The sequence below is a fragment of the Anolis carolinensis genome, chromosome 4, assembly GCF_035594765.1.
Source record: "Anolis carolinensis isolate JA03-04 chromosome 4, rAnoCar3.1.pri, whole genome shotgun sequence".
NCBI lineage: Eukaryota > Metazoa > Chordata > Lepidosauria > Squamata > Dactyloidae > Anolis > Anolis carolinensis.
Genome location: NC_085844.1, coordinates 241,030,793 through 241,048,008, shown reverse-complemented (window position 1 = coordinate 241,048,008; position 17,216 = coordinate 241,030,793). Strand labels below are relative to the sequence as shown.

The following is a 17,216-nucleotide window of genomic DNA, read 5'->3' as shown; positions in this document are numbered from 1 at the left end:
AAACACAGCAAGGACCAAGTACAGAGAGCACAATAATCCCAAATAAACAGTTCGAGAGGAGGTCACAGGGGCTTACATGTCTTTACACTAATGCTCAGAGCATGGGAAATAAGCAAGACGAACTCCAACTCCTAGCACAGCACCACACATACGATGTCATAGGCATCACTGAAACCTGGTGGGATGACTCCCATCACTGGAATTTAACCATTGAGGGCTATAACCTCTTTCACAGAAATAGAACAAAGGGGAGAGGAGGGGGAGTAGCTTTATATGTCAAAAACAGTTACGTTGCAGAAGAAATGCAAGACTGTAATCCGGGAAACCAGCTTGAAAGCATCTGGATAAGAATCAAGGGAACCGGGACTCAAAAAGATCTTGTCGTGGGTGTCTACTACAGACCTCCGAGTCAGGATGAAGGACTTGATGAAGCCTTCTGTCAACAGCTGACCAAACAGGCACAAAGAAGAGATATAGTAGTCATGGGCGATTTCAATTATCCCGATATCTGCTGGAAAACAAACTCAGCCAAGAGTACAAAGTCCAACAAATTCCTCACTTGCCTTGCAGATAATTTTATGGTCCAGAAGGTAGAAGAGGCAACAAGGGGATCAGCAACTCTTGATCTAATCTTAACAAATGTGGAAGACCAGATCAATACAGTTGAAGTGGTTGGATCCTTAGGGGCAAGTGACCATGTGCTCCTGCAGTTTGCAATACAAAGGAATGCTGAAACTAAGACAAGTCAAACACGCTTTCTGGACTTTAAGAGAGCTGACTTCCAAAAAATGAAGGAATTACTGAGCGGCATTCCATGGACGCCGATATTAAAAAACAAGGGAGTTAAGGATGGATGGGAGTTTTTCAAAAGTGAAATACTCAAGGCGCAAATGCAAACAGTGCCAACAAAGAAGAAAAATAAGACAAGTGCAAAGAAGCCAGAATGGATGTCCAAAGAACTTCTAACTGAGCTAAAGCTCAAAAGTGACATGCACAAGAAGTGGAAAAGGGGAGAAATTACTAAAGAAGAATTCAAACGTATAGCCAACACCTGTAGGGAAAAGGTTCGCAAGGCTAAAGCGCAAAATGAGCTCAGGCTTGCCAGGGACATAAAAAACAACAAAAAAGGCTTTTTTGCTTACGTTGGTAGAAAAAGGAAGAAAAAGGAGGCGATAGGGCCATTGCAAGGAGAAGATGGGGTGATGGCGACAGGGGACAGGGAAAAGGCAGAACTGCTCAATGCCTTCTTTGCCTCGGTCTTCTCAGAAAAAGATAGCCATCTTCAACCTCAGCAACACGGAATGGACGAAGGATTGGGGGAAATCCAACCCCAAATAGGGAGACACGTTGTCCAGGAACACCTGGCCTCTCTAAACGAATTCAAGTCCCCAGGGCCAGATCAGCTACACCCAAGAGTACTGAAGGAACTAGCGGAAGTTATTTCAGAACCACTGGCAATTATCTTCGAGAGTTCTTGGAGAATGGGAGAAGTCCCAGCAGATTGGAGGAGGGCGAATGTGGTCCCTATCTTCAAGAAGGGAAAAAAGAACGACCCAAACAATTACCGTCCGGTCAGCCTCACATCAATACCAGGCAAAATTCTGGAAAAGATCATTAAGGAAGTGGTCTGCGAACACTTAGAAACAAATGCGGTCATTGCTAATAGTCAACACGGATTTACCAAAAACAAGTCATGCCAGACTAATCTGATCTCTTTTTTCGATAGAGTTACGAGTTGGGTCGATACAGGGAATGCTGTGGATGTAGCGTACCTGGATTTCAGTAAGGCCTTCGACAAAGTCCCCCACGACCTTCTGGCAAATAAACTAGTAAAATGTGGGCTAGACAAAACTACGGTTAGGTGGATCTGCAATTGGCTAAGCGAACGAACCCAAAGGGTGCTCACCAATGCGTCGTCTTCATCATGGAAAGAAGTGACAAGTGGAGTGCCGCAGGGCTCCGTCCTGGGCCCGGTTCTGTTCAACATCTTTATTAACGACTTAGACGAAGGGTTAGAAGGCACGATCATCAAGTTTGCAGACGACACAAAACTGGGAGGGATAGCTAACACTCCAGAAGACAGGAGCAGAATTCAAAACGATCTTGACAGACTAGAGAGATGGGCCAAAACTAACAAAATGAAGTTCAACAGGGACAAATGCAAGATACTTCACTTCGGCAGAAAAAATGGAAATCAAAGATACAGAATGGGGGACGCCTGGCTTGACAGCAGTGTGTGCGAAAAAGACCTTGGAGTCCTCGTGGACAACAAGTTAAACATGAGCCAACAATGTGATGCGGCTGCTAAAAAAGCCAATGGGATTCTGGCCTGCATCAATAGGGGAATAACGTCTAGATCCAGGGAAGTTATGCTCCCCCTCTATTCTGCCTTGGTCAGACCACACCTGGAATACTGTGTCCAGTTTTGGGCACCACAGTTGAAGGGAGATGTTGACAAGCTGGAAAGCGTCCAGAGGAGGGCGACTAAAATGATTAAGGGTCTGGAGAACAAGCCCTATGAGGAGCGGCTTAAAGAGCTGGGCATGTTTAGCCTGCAGAAGAGAAGGCTGAGAGGAGACATGATAGCCATGTACAAATACGTGAAGGGAAGTCATAGGGAAGAGGGAGCAAGCTTGTTTTCTGCTGCCCTGCAGACTAGGACACGGAACAATGGCTTCAAACTACAGGAAAGGAGATTCCACTTGAACATCAGGAAGAACTTCCTCACTGTGAGAGCTGTTCGACAGTGGAACTCTCTCCCTGGGGCCGTGGTGGAGGCTCCTTCCTTGGAGGCTTTTAAGCAGAGGCTGGATGGCCATCTGTCGGGGGTGCTTTGAATGCGATTTCCTGCTTCTTAGCAGGGGGTTGGACTAGATGGCCCATGTGGTCTCTTCCAACTCTACTATTCTATGATTCTATGATATCCTATATCCTACTGTCTCTTATGAATTGTGGGAGTTGAAGTCCAAAACATCTGGAGGGCCCATCTTTACCCACGTCTGATATACCATAGTGCAACTGGTTGATCAAAACGCTTGTGGCATTTCTCACAGCTTTTAGGAAAGGTGACTGGGTTATTTACTTCTTTCACAGGAGTGATAGATGGATAAAGCCAGGTTTGCACATCATGGTAAACCAGGTTGTGTTTTGCTGACATATGCCTGAGTTCAAATCCATCCTGGCCAGATGCAAATCACATTTGAAGCCATGGTCTGCTGTTGGCTTGTAAACTCTGGATTGTTAAACTGTGTCTTATTGTTAACCTCTAGGTACTGAAATGTGACATATCAGCCTTGTAGCAAGATCTGGCAAGTAAGATGGTTCGGACAAAGACCATCAATAGGTCTATAGATTGCTTTGTTCAATCATCTGTGGAATAATTTGTGCCTATCATAAATCACAAATGATTTGTCAGTATGGTTACTGTTACTTTTGACTTGCCTTACAGCAGGGGTGTCAAACTCTTTTTCATAGAAGGCCACATCAGCCTTATGGTTGCCTTCAAAAACCTATTGAAGCCATGGATGGAGAATCCATGGATACAGAGAGCCAACACTATAACTATATATATGTATATATACACACACACACACATATACATTTTTACATAGTGGTTGATGCTGTTTCATTTTTACCCAGCTTGGATCCCCACATGTTATGGAATGACAACTCCCATCACTTTTGATTATTCGCCATGTGGAATGGGGATAATGGGAATTGAAGTCCAATGGCACTTGTGGCTCTGAGGTTGGGAAAGGCTAAAGGACATTTAAACATCACACATCATATCCACAAGCTTTGTATCTAAATCCAAACCCCAGTCTCCTGAGTAAACAGAACTAGAGCCTTCCAGATGTAACTGTATCACAGCTTCCATCAGCTCTAGTCATGGTCTCTAATGTTGGGAAATACTGGAGTTGTAGTCCAGCATCTAGAGGGCCACATGAATGGCATGGTGGGCCATGAGTTTAACACATGTGCCTTACAGCAACATGAAATGCAATAATTTCCAAGATTTTTGTGGTATAGGAGACTATTTGGTCATTGAATTAATGCATTGGTCCATCCAACTTAATATCTCTTACTCCTGCAAAGTGCTTCTTTTCCTTAGGAGAACTCCATCAATTGCCACATTGCCCCCTTCCCTCTTAACCACCATTTCTTTCTCTCATCCTTTCTATTCAACAGGCATCTGGGAAGGGACAAGTGCTATAACTTAGGAGGAGCTTTTGATACCAGCCCGTGGTCCACCATTTGTCGATCCGCTTTTGAATGGTTGACAATGGCATTCTGAAGCCTCACACTAAGAGTCTGCTTAGCTCTGCTGCCAAAGAGAACAAATTTTGGGGGGTTGAGTTCCAGGACTTTTGCATGGAAGCTATGGACTCTGACCCTGAAATATTAGCCCTCTAACTGAGAACAAATTAACACCAAAGATTGGTGGATGCATATTTTCCAGGTGCATACTGGAATGGGTGGGATTGATCTAATTTATACTTCCAGGGTAAGCACAAATTAGTGCAGTTCCATAAGGCTAGGTTCCCACTGCTCCCCAAAAACCCAACTAGATGACTTTTTATCGGGGAGGCTGAATATGGGTACAAAATACTATTGATGACTCATGTTGCTTTTCTCTGTCTCCTTTCAGGATAGTATTAATTTGTGCTAAACGAACATTATGTGTGGCTTTTTCAATTCTGCCTTATGGGGAGAGTTTGCGGATCAGGTGAGTGTTCCCTATTTTTGGCTAAACTAATAACTTTGAATCATATAGAAAATCAAAGACGTTTAAAATGTTGCGTCGCTCAAGCCCTCCCACACATAGAGCATTCAAGAAGGAAATGGATGTTTTTGTGACAGAATCCCACATACAGATGTGCCTCTAAAAATAGACTATGGGAAACTTCTCTCGGGCTTGATGGGAAAACGCTAAGGGTCACCCAAAAGAGCTTAGCTTGGCTGAAAACTCAATGGATAATTGGAGTTCAGGAGGCGGAGGGGTGGGTTTTGAAGCAGAGAGAAGTATGCCATGCTGCAGCTGGTAACAACAACCTCTTGCGAGACATCCCAGAAGACTCTGAATCTGAACTCAAACCAATGAGAAAATGAATAGAAAATTGAACTGCTCATATCATTCAGTGATGTGACTACACTTGAAATAGTGGTCATTGCAATTATTTATCTTTCTCTCTATATAAAAATCAAAGTGTGTATGTTTCTTTGTTTGCAAAGGCTGTTGCAAGGTGAAGTGGAAACTTGAAAAAGAAAAAAACTAACACAATGGCAGGTATATGTGCTAGTTATTTAATGTACTGCTGGGTATATATCAAGCATGAGCAAACTTCAGCCCTCCAGGTGTTTTGGACTTCAACTTCCACAATTCCTAACAGCCGGTAGGCTGTTAGGAATTGTGGGAGTTGAAGTCCAAAACACCTGGAGGGCCGAAGTTTGCCCATGCCTGGTATATATGATAGTTATTTAAAATGCTGCCTTTCCCTAGCATGGAACCAAGGTGATTTTTGGCAAGTTAAAATAAAGCACAGCCAAAGTGTAATTGCAAAAAGTTATAAAACAAACAATTGAGCCAACAATTCTGTTAAAAGCGTCATGTTAAAACATATATGTTTAAAACCTCATTAAAAACACAAAAGGCCCTTCTGGTGCATGTATTTGAGAGCCAAAGAACCAGTGGAAAGAGAATAAAGAAGAGTTCAAGTGGGAGGGAGTTCCACTGTCTGGGAGCTTTCTCCTCACTAGACAGTCTTACGAGGAAGAGGGATATTGTAGAGCGGGGAAATGTGTAGAAACAAGCAAAACAAAACATTCCTTGGAAGGAACATTTCTATTTGGAGCTTCACTTAGGAGAAAAAAGTTAGTACTGTAAGTGGAGACATGATAAAGGCACCTTCTGTTATGCATGTTATGGAGAAAGATTTTTTTTTATCGTGTCAGAAGCGACTTGAGAACATACTGCAAATCGCTTCTGGTGTGAGATAATTGGCCGTCCATAGAGACGTTGCCCAGAGGATGCCCAGATGTGTTACCATCCTGCTGGGAGGCTTCTCTCATGTCCCCGCAAGCTAGAGCTGACGAACAAGAGCTCACCCTGTCTCACGTATTCGAACCGCCGACCTGCCATCACAACTCATTGCGCCATTGGGAGCTCCATTTTTTTTTACCTGAAAAAACATTTCTCTAGAAACCAAGGGTAGAGTTCACAGATGTTCTTGCCTACATATAGGTTCCCATTGCTCAGCCCATCTGTGTGTATTCTGCAGCCTGGAAGTTTGTTGTCTTCTCTTTGGCTATTGCACACTCATATCTTGCAATTCAAAGGCCATCCTGTAGCCCAGATACATTCTCAAATGTTGTACCTTATCATGGGAATTGTTATGTTTGTGCAGATTTATGTATTACCCTGGGGTTATTTTTAAAAACAGGAAGAACTTTGGGTGTTGCTTAGGTCTTCTTTGCTAGTTCACAGACCTTTAAAAAAAGTAATATAATCTTTTGAAAAACACAAATGTTTATGGGGGAAGAAAAGGCATGAGAATTGCCCTTCTAATCTCAAAATGTGTATGGGTTTGTTTGTATTACTTCTTTTAAAAAAACACTACTGAGAGGGTTTCGGCTAGGATGAGAAAAAACAGCTTTAATTCCAGTCTTGCCAATTCTGCCCTTAACAGTGAATTGAGGATAGAAGGACAGAAACAAAGGCATCCGTCTGGTGGCGTTTCAGTCTCTTCTGAAATGGTGCTAGGAATGGAAGGCGTGGAACTGGGAGCTGATGGCAAGGTAAGGAACTCCTTCGTGAATCACAGGTCTTTGCTAAGAATTTTTGAGGCTGGGCAGTTTCAGTAGAAAAAGGGAGGATTAAAAGGGAGACATATTATTCATAGTCTGTTCATCTTGCCATTGGTTCTTGAGCATTTTGTGGTGTTTCCTAAGACTATTCAGACATGCTATAATAAAGTTTATCTGTGTGTTTGTGTGTTTATATACATATATACAGTAGAGTCTTGCTTATTCAACGTTCTGTATTATCCAGCGTCCTGTATTATCCAACGCAGTTTGCCTTTTAGTAGTCAATGTTTTTGTAGTCAATGTTTTCAATACATTGCGATGTTTGGGTGCTAAATTTGTAAATACAGTAATTACTACATAACGTTACCATATACTGAACTGCTTTTTCTGTCTATTTGTTGTAAAACATGATGTTTTGGTGCTTAATTTGTAAAATTATAACGTAATATGACGTTTAGTAGGCTTTTCCTTAATCCCTCCTTATTATCCAACATTTTCGTTTATCCAGTGTTCTGCTGGCCCGTTTATGTTGGATAAGTGAGACTCTACTGTGTGTGTGTGTGTGTGTGTGTGTATGTATGTGTGTGTGTATATATGCATATATACTTACCCACACACATGCATATATACATACCCACAGACATACATACAAATATATACATACACACCCTCACTTTACCTTCTGCCTAAATATATGCAATTTAAAATAGCGTAAACAGTAAAAATGATGGGGTTGTTGTGTGTTTTCAGGGCTGTATGGCCATTTTCCAGAAGTATTCTCTCCAGGAGAGAATACTTCTGGAACATGGCCATACAGCCCGGAAAACACACAACAACCCTGTGATCCCGGCCATGAAAGCCTTCAACAACACAGTAAAAATGATTTTTAAAAGCATATTAAGTTATAAGAAGAGAAGTTATACCTGTGAAACTACTTTAAGATTATTTATAACTAGGAAGTGAGGTTCAAGTTGTTCAGTTTTCTCTGTTAATTTTGCTGTCAAATCAGCTTCAACCTATGGCAAACCTCCAAGAGCCCCAGTCCTCAAGTCTTGCAAAGTCAGGGCAGTGGCTTTTTTGCCTAGTCTATCAATCTGTAATTCAGCCTTTCTCTTTTCCTACTGCTTTGAATTTTTCCTAGCATTATCATCTTTTTTTTCACCAAAAAACCTCCAGAAGCTTTGTATATGGGTTTTTTTCTGGATGTGACATTTGGAGGGAACAAAAACAGCCTTGCAGACTAAACATATTCTGTAGGTTGCATATTCTATAGATTGCTGTTAATTCTAAAACAAGTTGAATTTCTCCAAAGCAAAAGATTCCTTTTTGCTAGCTAGTCATTAAATTCAGACTCCTTCACTGCCCACATTTAGACTAACAGATCCTTTTTGCTGACACCCATAGAATCATAGATTCATGGAATTGGGAAAGACCCCTAGAGCAATCCAGTCCAGCCCCGTTCTGCCATGCAAGGAATACATAATCAAAGCACCCCTAACTCCACTGGACTCCCAGGCCACATATTCCACTGTCAAACTCTTTCGAAGCAAGAACATTGCTTTCAATATATATTCCCTACTAAATAATAGCTGGGCAACCTGGGCTTAATGTTGCAGTGCCGTGAAAAAAAAAAATCCAACTGAAATTGCTGCATCAGAAAAGTCAAACCAAGTCCCCTATACAAATATTTTTGTTTCCATGCACAGTTGGACTCATAGAAACCTCCACAAAGCATTATTGCACTTCAAAGCAAAGTTTGCCTTCCTAGATGCCTTGTTATTAAAGGATTGCAAGGGATTTGCAATCCTTTCCTGTCCAATTCTAATAGTCAATTTGGCATCCACAGAATGAAATTTGGTTCCTGGGCTTTCAGATGCATCTCCTCCCCTTGGCTGAGTTACATCCTTATTTAACCAAACACAACAGGGAAGCGAATGGCTATTAACTTTAACAAAAGTCATGAGCCTAGTTGCTATGACATTCTCCCTTATAATAAGAATTCCTTGGATTTGGTTCTGAGAATCCTGTTGATAGAATAGTTTGAAATGCAAACCATTTCTGTTTCTGTCAACCCTCTACCTTCATGCATTGTAAAAAGTCTGCATGAGAATCAGAAGATCCTTTGCAATAAATGTGTGGGTTTTTGACACTCTGTTTAGTTTCTAAATACCATTTAAGGTGGCTGCCTGTGAAAATGATAGCAATACAACAGTTTCTTCTTTTGAAGTGGCTCTCTATTTCTCCCCAAACTGCTGGCTTGGTTTAAAGACATAGCAGTAAATGTAGGAATTGGGATAAGTGTTTGTGTTCTTCAGAGTTGTTGCTGTTCCATGAATTACATAATTTTAAACACAAGAGGCTAGATTCTAGAGCTTTCGGGAAAGAAAGAAAACACACTTTTTGGTAAAAGTGTTGAAATTGTCTTGCAGGTTGTGTCTTATGCAAGGTTCTTGTATCCCACCAACGCTCTTGTTGGCCGCAAAAACGAGGCCCACGGTGCCATTCCTGTGTGTCGAGCTCCTCTCCCGCGAGGGCCAGGCAGTTCGAGATACAAAACGCCAACAGCCAAAACGATACCTCCCACAGTTGACATTGGTAAGTACCACATCCTGCTCTAACAGTGTCCTTCTGCATTATATTATTTTATAGCAAAGCAAACATTGTTAGAATGATATTTCAGTGGGAGTCAGTGTCAAGATTTGGCTAAAAATTGATGGATTAAAAATAAGAATTGAAGTCCTATTTCTAATTTAGGGTATCTTTTGAAGATTCAAGCTGCCGCTCTCTTCCGGTAGCAAATGTACCATTACATAAGAATCAGTGAAAACTGCTGGCTCCTACATCAGTGTGAATCTGCTCTAGGATTTTCTCCATCAATTTTAAGTGTACTGAACCCATTTGAGAAATGGAATGTGGAATGTATTGGACAATTCCTTTAAAGTTCAGGCTGAAACCCAAAGTTGATTTACTGTGCCATCAACGTTGGAACCATTAATGCTTTATTTTAGTCATCAAAAGAGTTCAGAAGGTTCATAGTAAACATGGTTTGGCTAAAGTAAATAAACAAATGCAATAGAATCTAAAAATCAGGTACTAAAATTTCAGAAGAGACCAGGAAAGACTAAGCCACACAGTCATGGCCCATCATAAATACTTCTGTGTGCTGTCTTCTCAATCTTCATAACATTTTACTAGTAAAATGTTTTTTTACCTGTGTAAAAAAAATTACCCCCTCCTTTTATTTCCCTTCCTGTTCCATCCCCCTACCCCTCACCCTTCTTCCCTTTTATTTATCCTGAATAAAATATAATTATGGAAACAACATTTTATTAGTAACTATCAATAAACACATCTTTTTTTAATTTAATGAAATTGTTCCCTACATTTTCAATGCCAAAAGATTCCCAGGGCAACATCCATTTTTATCCAATGGAAAGGACAAGAAACTTAGTTCATATATCTATCTATCTATCTATCTATCTATCTATCTATCTATCTCAGTATGTGTGTGTGTTGTGTGCTGATAGTAGAGTGCCTTCATGTTGTTTCAAGCTTTTGGCAACTCTAATGTGTTCCTGTCACAAGGTTTTCTTGGCAAGATTTATTCAGATGGGGGTTGCCTTTGTCTTCCTCTGAAGCTGAGAATATGTGACTTGCCCAAGGTCACCCAGTTTCCATGTCTGACCAGGAATTTAAACCCTAGTCTCCAGAAAGTGCAGTCTAATGCTCAAACCACTACCCCACACTAGCTCATAATATAGTTGCATTCAAAGGTGAAGCCAAGAAGGCCAATCTCTGTCCAGTTTCCAGCTTTGATACATATTCTATATATTTGTATGCATGCAGAATAGGCTTATGCCTATAAAGTGCTTCTATTTTTGAGCAGATTTCCTTGTGGTTATGTGAGACATTGTGTCCTACACAATGCTTACATTGAGTGGTTGTACGCTCAAATGTCAGGACTGTTTAAATATAGAAAGGATCTCTCAGCCTAATAACCATGACCAGTTGAAGGATACAGATGAGGCATTCTCTGAAAAATCAAAGCAGCGTCTTAAAAAGTGAAAACCTAAGGAACTTCTTGTAGAAATCGGGGCAACATAATAATAAGTTGTTTATTGCTCAGATTTAGGGAATATATTATCCACACGAAGTTGGTTTTTTGCAAAGATACCCTTGATGCTAATTCCTGAGCATGCCCCGAGCCTTCATGTTGTTTCCAGCTTTGGGAAACAACACAAAGACAAACCTATCCTGGAGTTTTCTGGCAAGATTTCTTGGAAACTGGATTCTCTTATGGATAGGAAGACTATGTAGAACAAGTGGGATTGACAACAGATTGTTGCATTTTGGAGTGATCCTATTTAAGGATCCAGCCAACCAGACCTTCTTTCATGATGCTCCATTCCATCCCTACCTTGGTATTCCTCTCCCTTAATCTCATCACACAGTAATGCATGTCTGTTAACATGCCCAAATCCTCACTGACCTGGAGGGAAGAAAACTTTTTCCCACTTGTTTTTTCTTAAATATTTTTTCATACCTGTAAAAACTTTAGTGTTTGCCAGAGCCTTGTGATACTTCTATCTTGCACATGGATCGTACTGCTCTACACAGTTGTTGTTCTGTGCCTTCATGTTGTTTCCGGCTTTGGGGAACAATACAAAGGCAAATCTATCCTGGGGTTTTCTGGGCAGGATTTCTTCAAAGGAGGGTTGCTTTTTTCTTCTTCTGAAGCTGAGATGTGCTTAAGGTCACTCAGTGTGTTTCCGTGGCCAAGCAGGGATTTGAACCCTTGTCTCCAGTATTGTAGTCAAATAATAATAATAATACTTCATTTATATTCAAACCACTACACTACACTGGTTCTTGGCTCTACAAAGATCTACCCTAAAGATTGTGCCATTCATGTTACATAATGCTAGTGTACTTCGTAGACTTGCTGGCCTGAGGCACGCATCTCAATAATAATAGCTACTCTTCTTTGTTCCATAAAATCAGCTATAATGTTGGCATGCAAGGGCACATTTTGTCTTGCTGTTCTTTTGGACAACAGAACATCTAAATATAGATAATTTAGCATTTCTCACAGAGGTGAAGCCAAAAAGAAACCTGCTTCATTTCCAAATTAAGTTGTACAGCTGGTGATGTATTTGTTTAGTCTATAATTTCCACTAGTGTTAGCCTGAGTAGGCAGTTGTGAGAAATGGTAATTAAAAAAAAATCAATGTACAGAGTGGGATGTGTTTAGCTTGGAGAAGAGAAAACTGAGAAGCAACATGACAGCTGTCTTTAAATATCTGAAAGGATACCATGTAGAATATGGAGCAAACTTGTTTTCTGCCACTCCAGAGACTATAGTGCAAACCAACGAATTTAAGGTAGAATCTCTTTTCTTGTAGTTTGAATCCATTGCTCCATGTTCTGGTCTCCCAAGCAGCAGAAATGTCATACTGAAGATGGAGCATGCTTGTTTTCTGCTGCTCTAGGAACCAAGACACTGAGCAAAGGATTCAAACTGCAGGAAAAGAGATTCCACTGAATATTAGCAGTGTTCTACGATTTCTGAGTTACCAATTCAAAAATTAAGAAAGGATTACTATGGTGGTTCTTAGTTCTTTTCTATTCTATTTCCAGGAAATGACATTGGAGAATTGATAGAATATAATCCCAATCTCCTTGATGACCCCCAATGGCCCTGCGGGAAGCACAAACGTGTCCTCATCTTTGCATCATACATGGTAAGATGCTAATGTATTACAAATCCATAGCAGCTGTGGCACTGTAGTATTGGTGTACTCCAATTCCTTGGTTAATGGCTTTGTGTTTCCTCATGTTTCGTACCAATATGTGCCTTACAGACATTTGCTCTGTTTACTCCCAGGTCTGAAATCCAAGAGCTGGTAATATACAAAAAGTTATTATACCATCTATCAAGCTTCACTTGAAGGTGTACACATTGTGATTCCTCCACAGTAACTATTATGTGTATGTTGGTACTTTAGTTTAACAGTATTGCTCACTAAAATTTTGATTGCTACAATATATGACAGGGAAAACAACGGTTCCTAGTAGTGGTAGAGGGAATGGGGGACTAAGGCAAAACACCAGGGATCCAATATATCATTGTTAATAATATGAGTGACATGGAAGAAAAAGAGGAGGAGGAGAAAGAGGGGTGTTTAATTTCTATCTAGCATTTTCTCCCGTGAGTTGATAATTCTAAGACACATTCACACTACAAAATTATAACACTATTATTTCAAATAGGGTCTGCCAGTGATGCTTTGTTACATTCGTAGGAGGACTTGGGAGTTGAAAGAGTGAATTCTGAATATTTGTGAAAACCATGAGTCAGAACCACTACCTTACATTGATGATCATGAAGATTTTGAGTGCTTTGAACACCATAGAGCACATTGACCTGCTATACATCTGTATTTGCTAGGATCAGATCCTGGAGAATGGATTGTAATGCTTCGTCTGAGTTCTGCTCAATCCCTGCTGGAGATCACATATCGGACTAAACACATGTTTAACCAATCAGCAAGGAAGTCCTAGTGAACTCAGGGTCACATCCCTTCAATTCAATTGAAGGGATGTTAGAACTGCCACAAGCAAACTGTTTATTCAGTATTCTTCAGGGTGGTGCAAGGAGTGTTGTTACCTTCCTTTACCTCCACTTTCTTCTAACATTCTCTCTCATAGCTATGCAACTACCAGGAGTATTTGTTTATGTTGCCCAGGATATAGTTGAGGGGGGGGGGGGGGAGCAGAAAACCTGCAGAAGCTTGCAGTCATGTACAGTACCAAAGTGCCAAGTATCACAGCATTAAGAGATTACCAAAGAGGTTTGAAAACCTTCTGTCCTCAAAGAGATTAAAGTTTTCTCATCTAGGATTCTCCTGTGATGGCCTAGATACAGGAGCAACTTGGCTGTAATCCTATACAAGGGCAAATGATGGTTAATAGTAGGAACTTAGTATAACATGATACCAGCTAAGTTTGCTGTGCTCTCAAGTTGCCCCTTAACCATGGGACAACAGATATCCAGCTCTGAACTCAAGTTGAGGTCATTTCAGCATAGTAATGTATCCACCACTAAACTACTATTGTGTACAAAAGTAATACTCATTACCAGAATCAGATGCATAATTTCTTGCTCAGAGAATGGTGCTTCAGAATTTTTAGCAGCCTTGGAAATAGTTAGCAAGGAGATATAAGCTATGTTATTGATGTCTATGCCTACATTTGATTCTTAATGTGGATTAGTTTCTCATAAAGGTGTACAGACCGAAGATGGAATAATGGTTAGAATGTGGCACTGTTCAACTTTCCACCAATACAAAAAAGCTTGCATCTACACTGTAGAACTAATGCAGTTCAAAACCACTTTAACTGCTATGCCTCAAAGCTATGTAATCATGGGAATTGTAGGTTAGTGAAGCACCAACACTATTTGGCAGGGAAAGCTGAAGACTTTGTCAAACGACAGTTTCCATGATTCCATGGAACTGACCTGTGGCAATTAAAGTGGTGTCAAACTATTTCAATTCTAAAGTGTAGGTGCGTTCCAGGTGATCTTGGGCCAATCCTGTCTCTGTACCTGGCCTATCTTACAAAGGTTGTTGTGGAAAGTAGGAGAGCCGTGCATACTATCTTCAATTCATGGGAGAAAAGGCTAGATAGAAATTAAACACCCCTCTTTCTCCTCCTCATCTTTTTTTATTTATTTATTATTTATTACAATATTTATATCCCGCCCTTCTCACCCAACAGGGGACTTTTTTTTCCATGTCACTCGTATTATTAACAATGATATATTGGACACTCAATCGAGTTCTTTCTCCCAGTAAAGATAGTTTAAAGAGCCATAAATAACCACTATTCCATTTTATTTCAGACCACTGTAATAGAATATGTGAAACCCTCAGACCTTAAAAAGGACATGAATGAAACATTTAAAGAGAAGTTTCCTCACATCAAGCTCACACTGAGCAAAATCAGAAGGTAAGAAAATACTGAGCCACTAAAGACAAAAAAGGGAGGATAGATTCTAAGCATATGCTTGTTATATGCTTAACTATCCATAACCCAATTCCATGGTTGTATATTAAGCAATGTCCTGATGAATTCTATTGAAATCATTTGCCTCTGTAACTCTGATCTCTGTAAATGTGAAACTTGCTTCCTTCTCTATGCACAAATAAGGAAATCCAGAGAAGTCATAAACCAAGCCAATCCAACCATTGAGCCACCCCTTGCCTGCAGACTACTAACCCATATGTATTAATTTGATTCCATGTTAATTAATTAATTAATTAATTAATTAATTTACAGTATTTATATTCCGCCCTTCTCACCCCGAAGGGGACTCAGGGCAGATCACATTGCACATATAAGGCAAACATTCAATGCCATAACATAGAACAGAGACAGAGACAAACGCAGGCACGGGCTGGCCTTGAACTCATGACCTCTTGGTCAGAGTGATTTGTTGCAGCTGGCTGCTAACCAGCCTGTGCCACAGCCCGGCTAATGTTCACTTTTTGGATGTTTTTAGCTGTATTGTTCATTTTTAAAATTGTAAGTTGCCTTGAGTCTCAATTTTGTGAAAAAGGCAACGTATAAATAGCACTACTACAACTTTACCTCGAATTCTGAAATCTGAAATGCTCCAAAATCCAAAATTGTCTATTCAGTGCACACAAACTTTTGTTTCAAGCACAACATTGTTTAAAATGTTTTGTATAAAACTACCTTCATGCTGTGAGTGTAAGTTGCATGTGAAACATAAATTAATGTCATGTTTATACTTGGGCCCCATCTCTGAGATACTATGTTTATACAAATATTTCAAAATCCCCAAAAATATGAAATCCAAAACACTTCTGGTCCCAGTCATTTTACATATGGATTGTCATCTTGTATTATTATTATTAGTAGTAGTAGTAGTAGTGTTATTATTATCATCAGGGACAGTTGGTTCCCCATCATAAAAGAAGAAGAATAAGACTAAAAACATAAAGATGAAATGCCATCTCCTTGTAGGCATGCTAATATCAGCTTATTGCAAGAGAAACGTATTACTATCTGACAAGAAACAATAATGAAAATGCACAAGATTTAGGTGCATGTTTTCTGAGCAAAAGCAATTACCTTTATAAAGATCCCTTTTTCTCTTTCCCTCCAATTGCAGTTTAAAGAGAGAGATGCGGAACCTGAGTATGGAGTGCAATCTAGAGCCGGTAACTGTGTCCATGGCGTATGTTTACTTTGAGAAGCTTGTCCTCCAGGGCAAGCTCAACAAACAGAACCGAAAACTGTGTGCCGGTGCTTGTGTGTTGCTTGCAGCCAAGATTAGCAGTGATCTCAGGAAACATGAAGTCAAGCATCTTATTGATGTAAGTCAAGCCAGGACAACTTCCAGGAGTATCCGCATAGACATCTGTAAATGTTGAAGTACTCAAAAATTTTCATCCAATGCCTGTGTATAAACCTTTTTTGTTGGTCTGCTTAAAGTATTGAATGGGGGAAAGTACATAAGTTTCAGCCCTTAGATTGTTGAACCTAACAGTATTTTGGCTTGAGAGCTTTTTGGGATTTCCTGCACTATGCCCTTGACAAATTTGCCATGTTTTGTCTCTAAACAGTTTTAGGTTCAGGAAGGCCTTTTTAATGCCATATATCTCAACTTTACATCCTGGTTTTAGAAAGGTTTTGTGCCTTCAGGTATTCTCCAACTTTTGGCAATCCTATGCCATCACTTTCCTCTGAGGCTGAGAGAGTGTAACTTGCTCAAAATCACTCAGCAGGCACTCCATGGCCAAGGGCAAATTTTATCCTGGTCTTAGTCCAATACCCATATTAGGAGGTGGGAATATGAAAAAAATGCTCTTTACGCCTTCCAAAGGCCATGTAAAGCATTTTAATACTAGAAACTTCAAACATTGGGGGAATGTGGGGCTGCCCACTCAGATCCTCTGAGGGACACAGCAAAATCTGAATCCCAGTTCTGTCATAAATCTGAGAGAACATTAGGGAGAGAGGGTCTGAATCCTTCGCATAACTTAAAAGCTGTTACTTGAATGTCACGGCCAACACGAAGAGAAGGGAGTGCTGCTGTCCTTGTTACTCTGTGTGCCTGGCCCTGTTTGCTTACAGTTGCTAGTCAACCAAACAAGCATTTGTTGATGTGTGCCTTCCAGTGACCTATCATTCATAGGGTTTTCTTGGCAAGATTTGCTCAGAGGAGGTTTATGTTTGCCTTCCTCTGGGACTAAGGGAGTATGACTTGCCCAAGGTTGCCCGGTGGGTTTCCATGGCCAAGCAGACATTCAAACCCTGGTTGCCTTGAGTTCTAGCTTAACACTACGGCCACTCACGAGACCACACTGGCTTTGACCAAATTG

At 40.4% G+C, this 17,216-nt stretch overlaps 1 protein-coding gene across 2 annotated transcripts in view; it reads left to right on the top strand.

The window, feature by feature from the left end:
• The window catches only part of cables2 (Cdk5 and Abl enzyme substrate 2), a 55,760-nt gene that overhangs the window by 34,390 nt on the left and 4,154 nt on the right, over positions 1-17,216 (top strand). For both annotated transcript variants that reach the window (XM_008110164.3, XM_016993463.2), the window contains 6 exons: positions 4,649-4,726; positions 6,687-6,795; positions 9,234-9,399; positions 12,442-12,545; positions 14,708-14,814; positions 16,004-16,208. In XM_008110164.3, the coding sequence (XP_008108371.2) occupies positions 4,649-4,726; positions 6,687-6,795; positions 9,234-9,399; positions 12,442-12,545; positions 14,708-14,814; positions 16,004-16,208 (769 nt within the window). The remainder of the gene's footprint in view (positions 1-4,648; positions 4,727-6,686; positions 6,796-9,233; positions 9,400-12,441; positions 12,546-14,707; positions 14,815-16,003; positions 16,209-17,216) is intronic.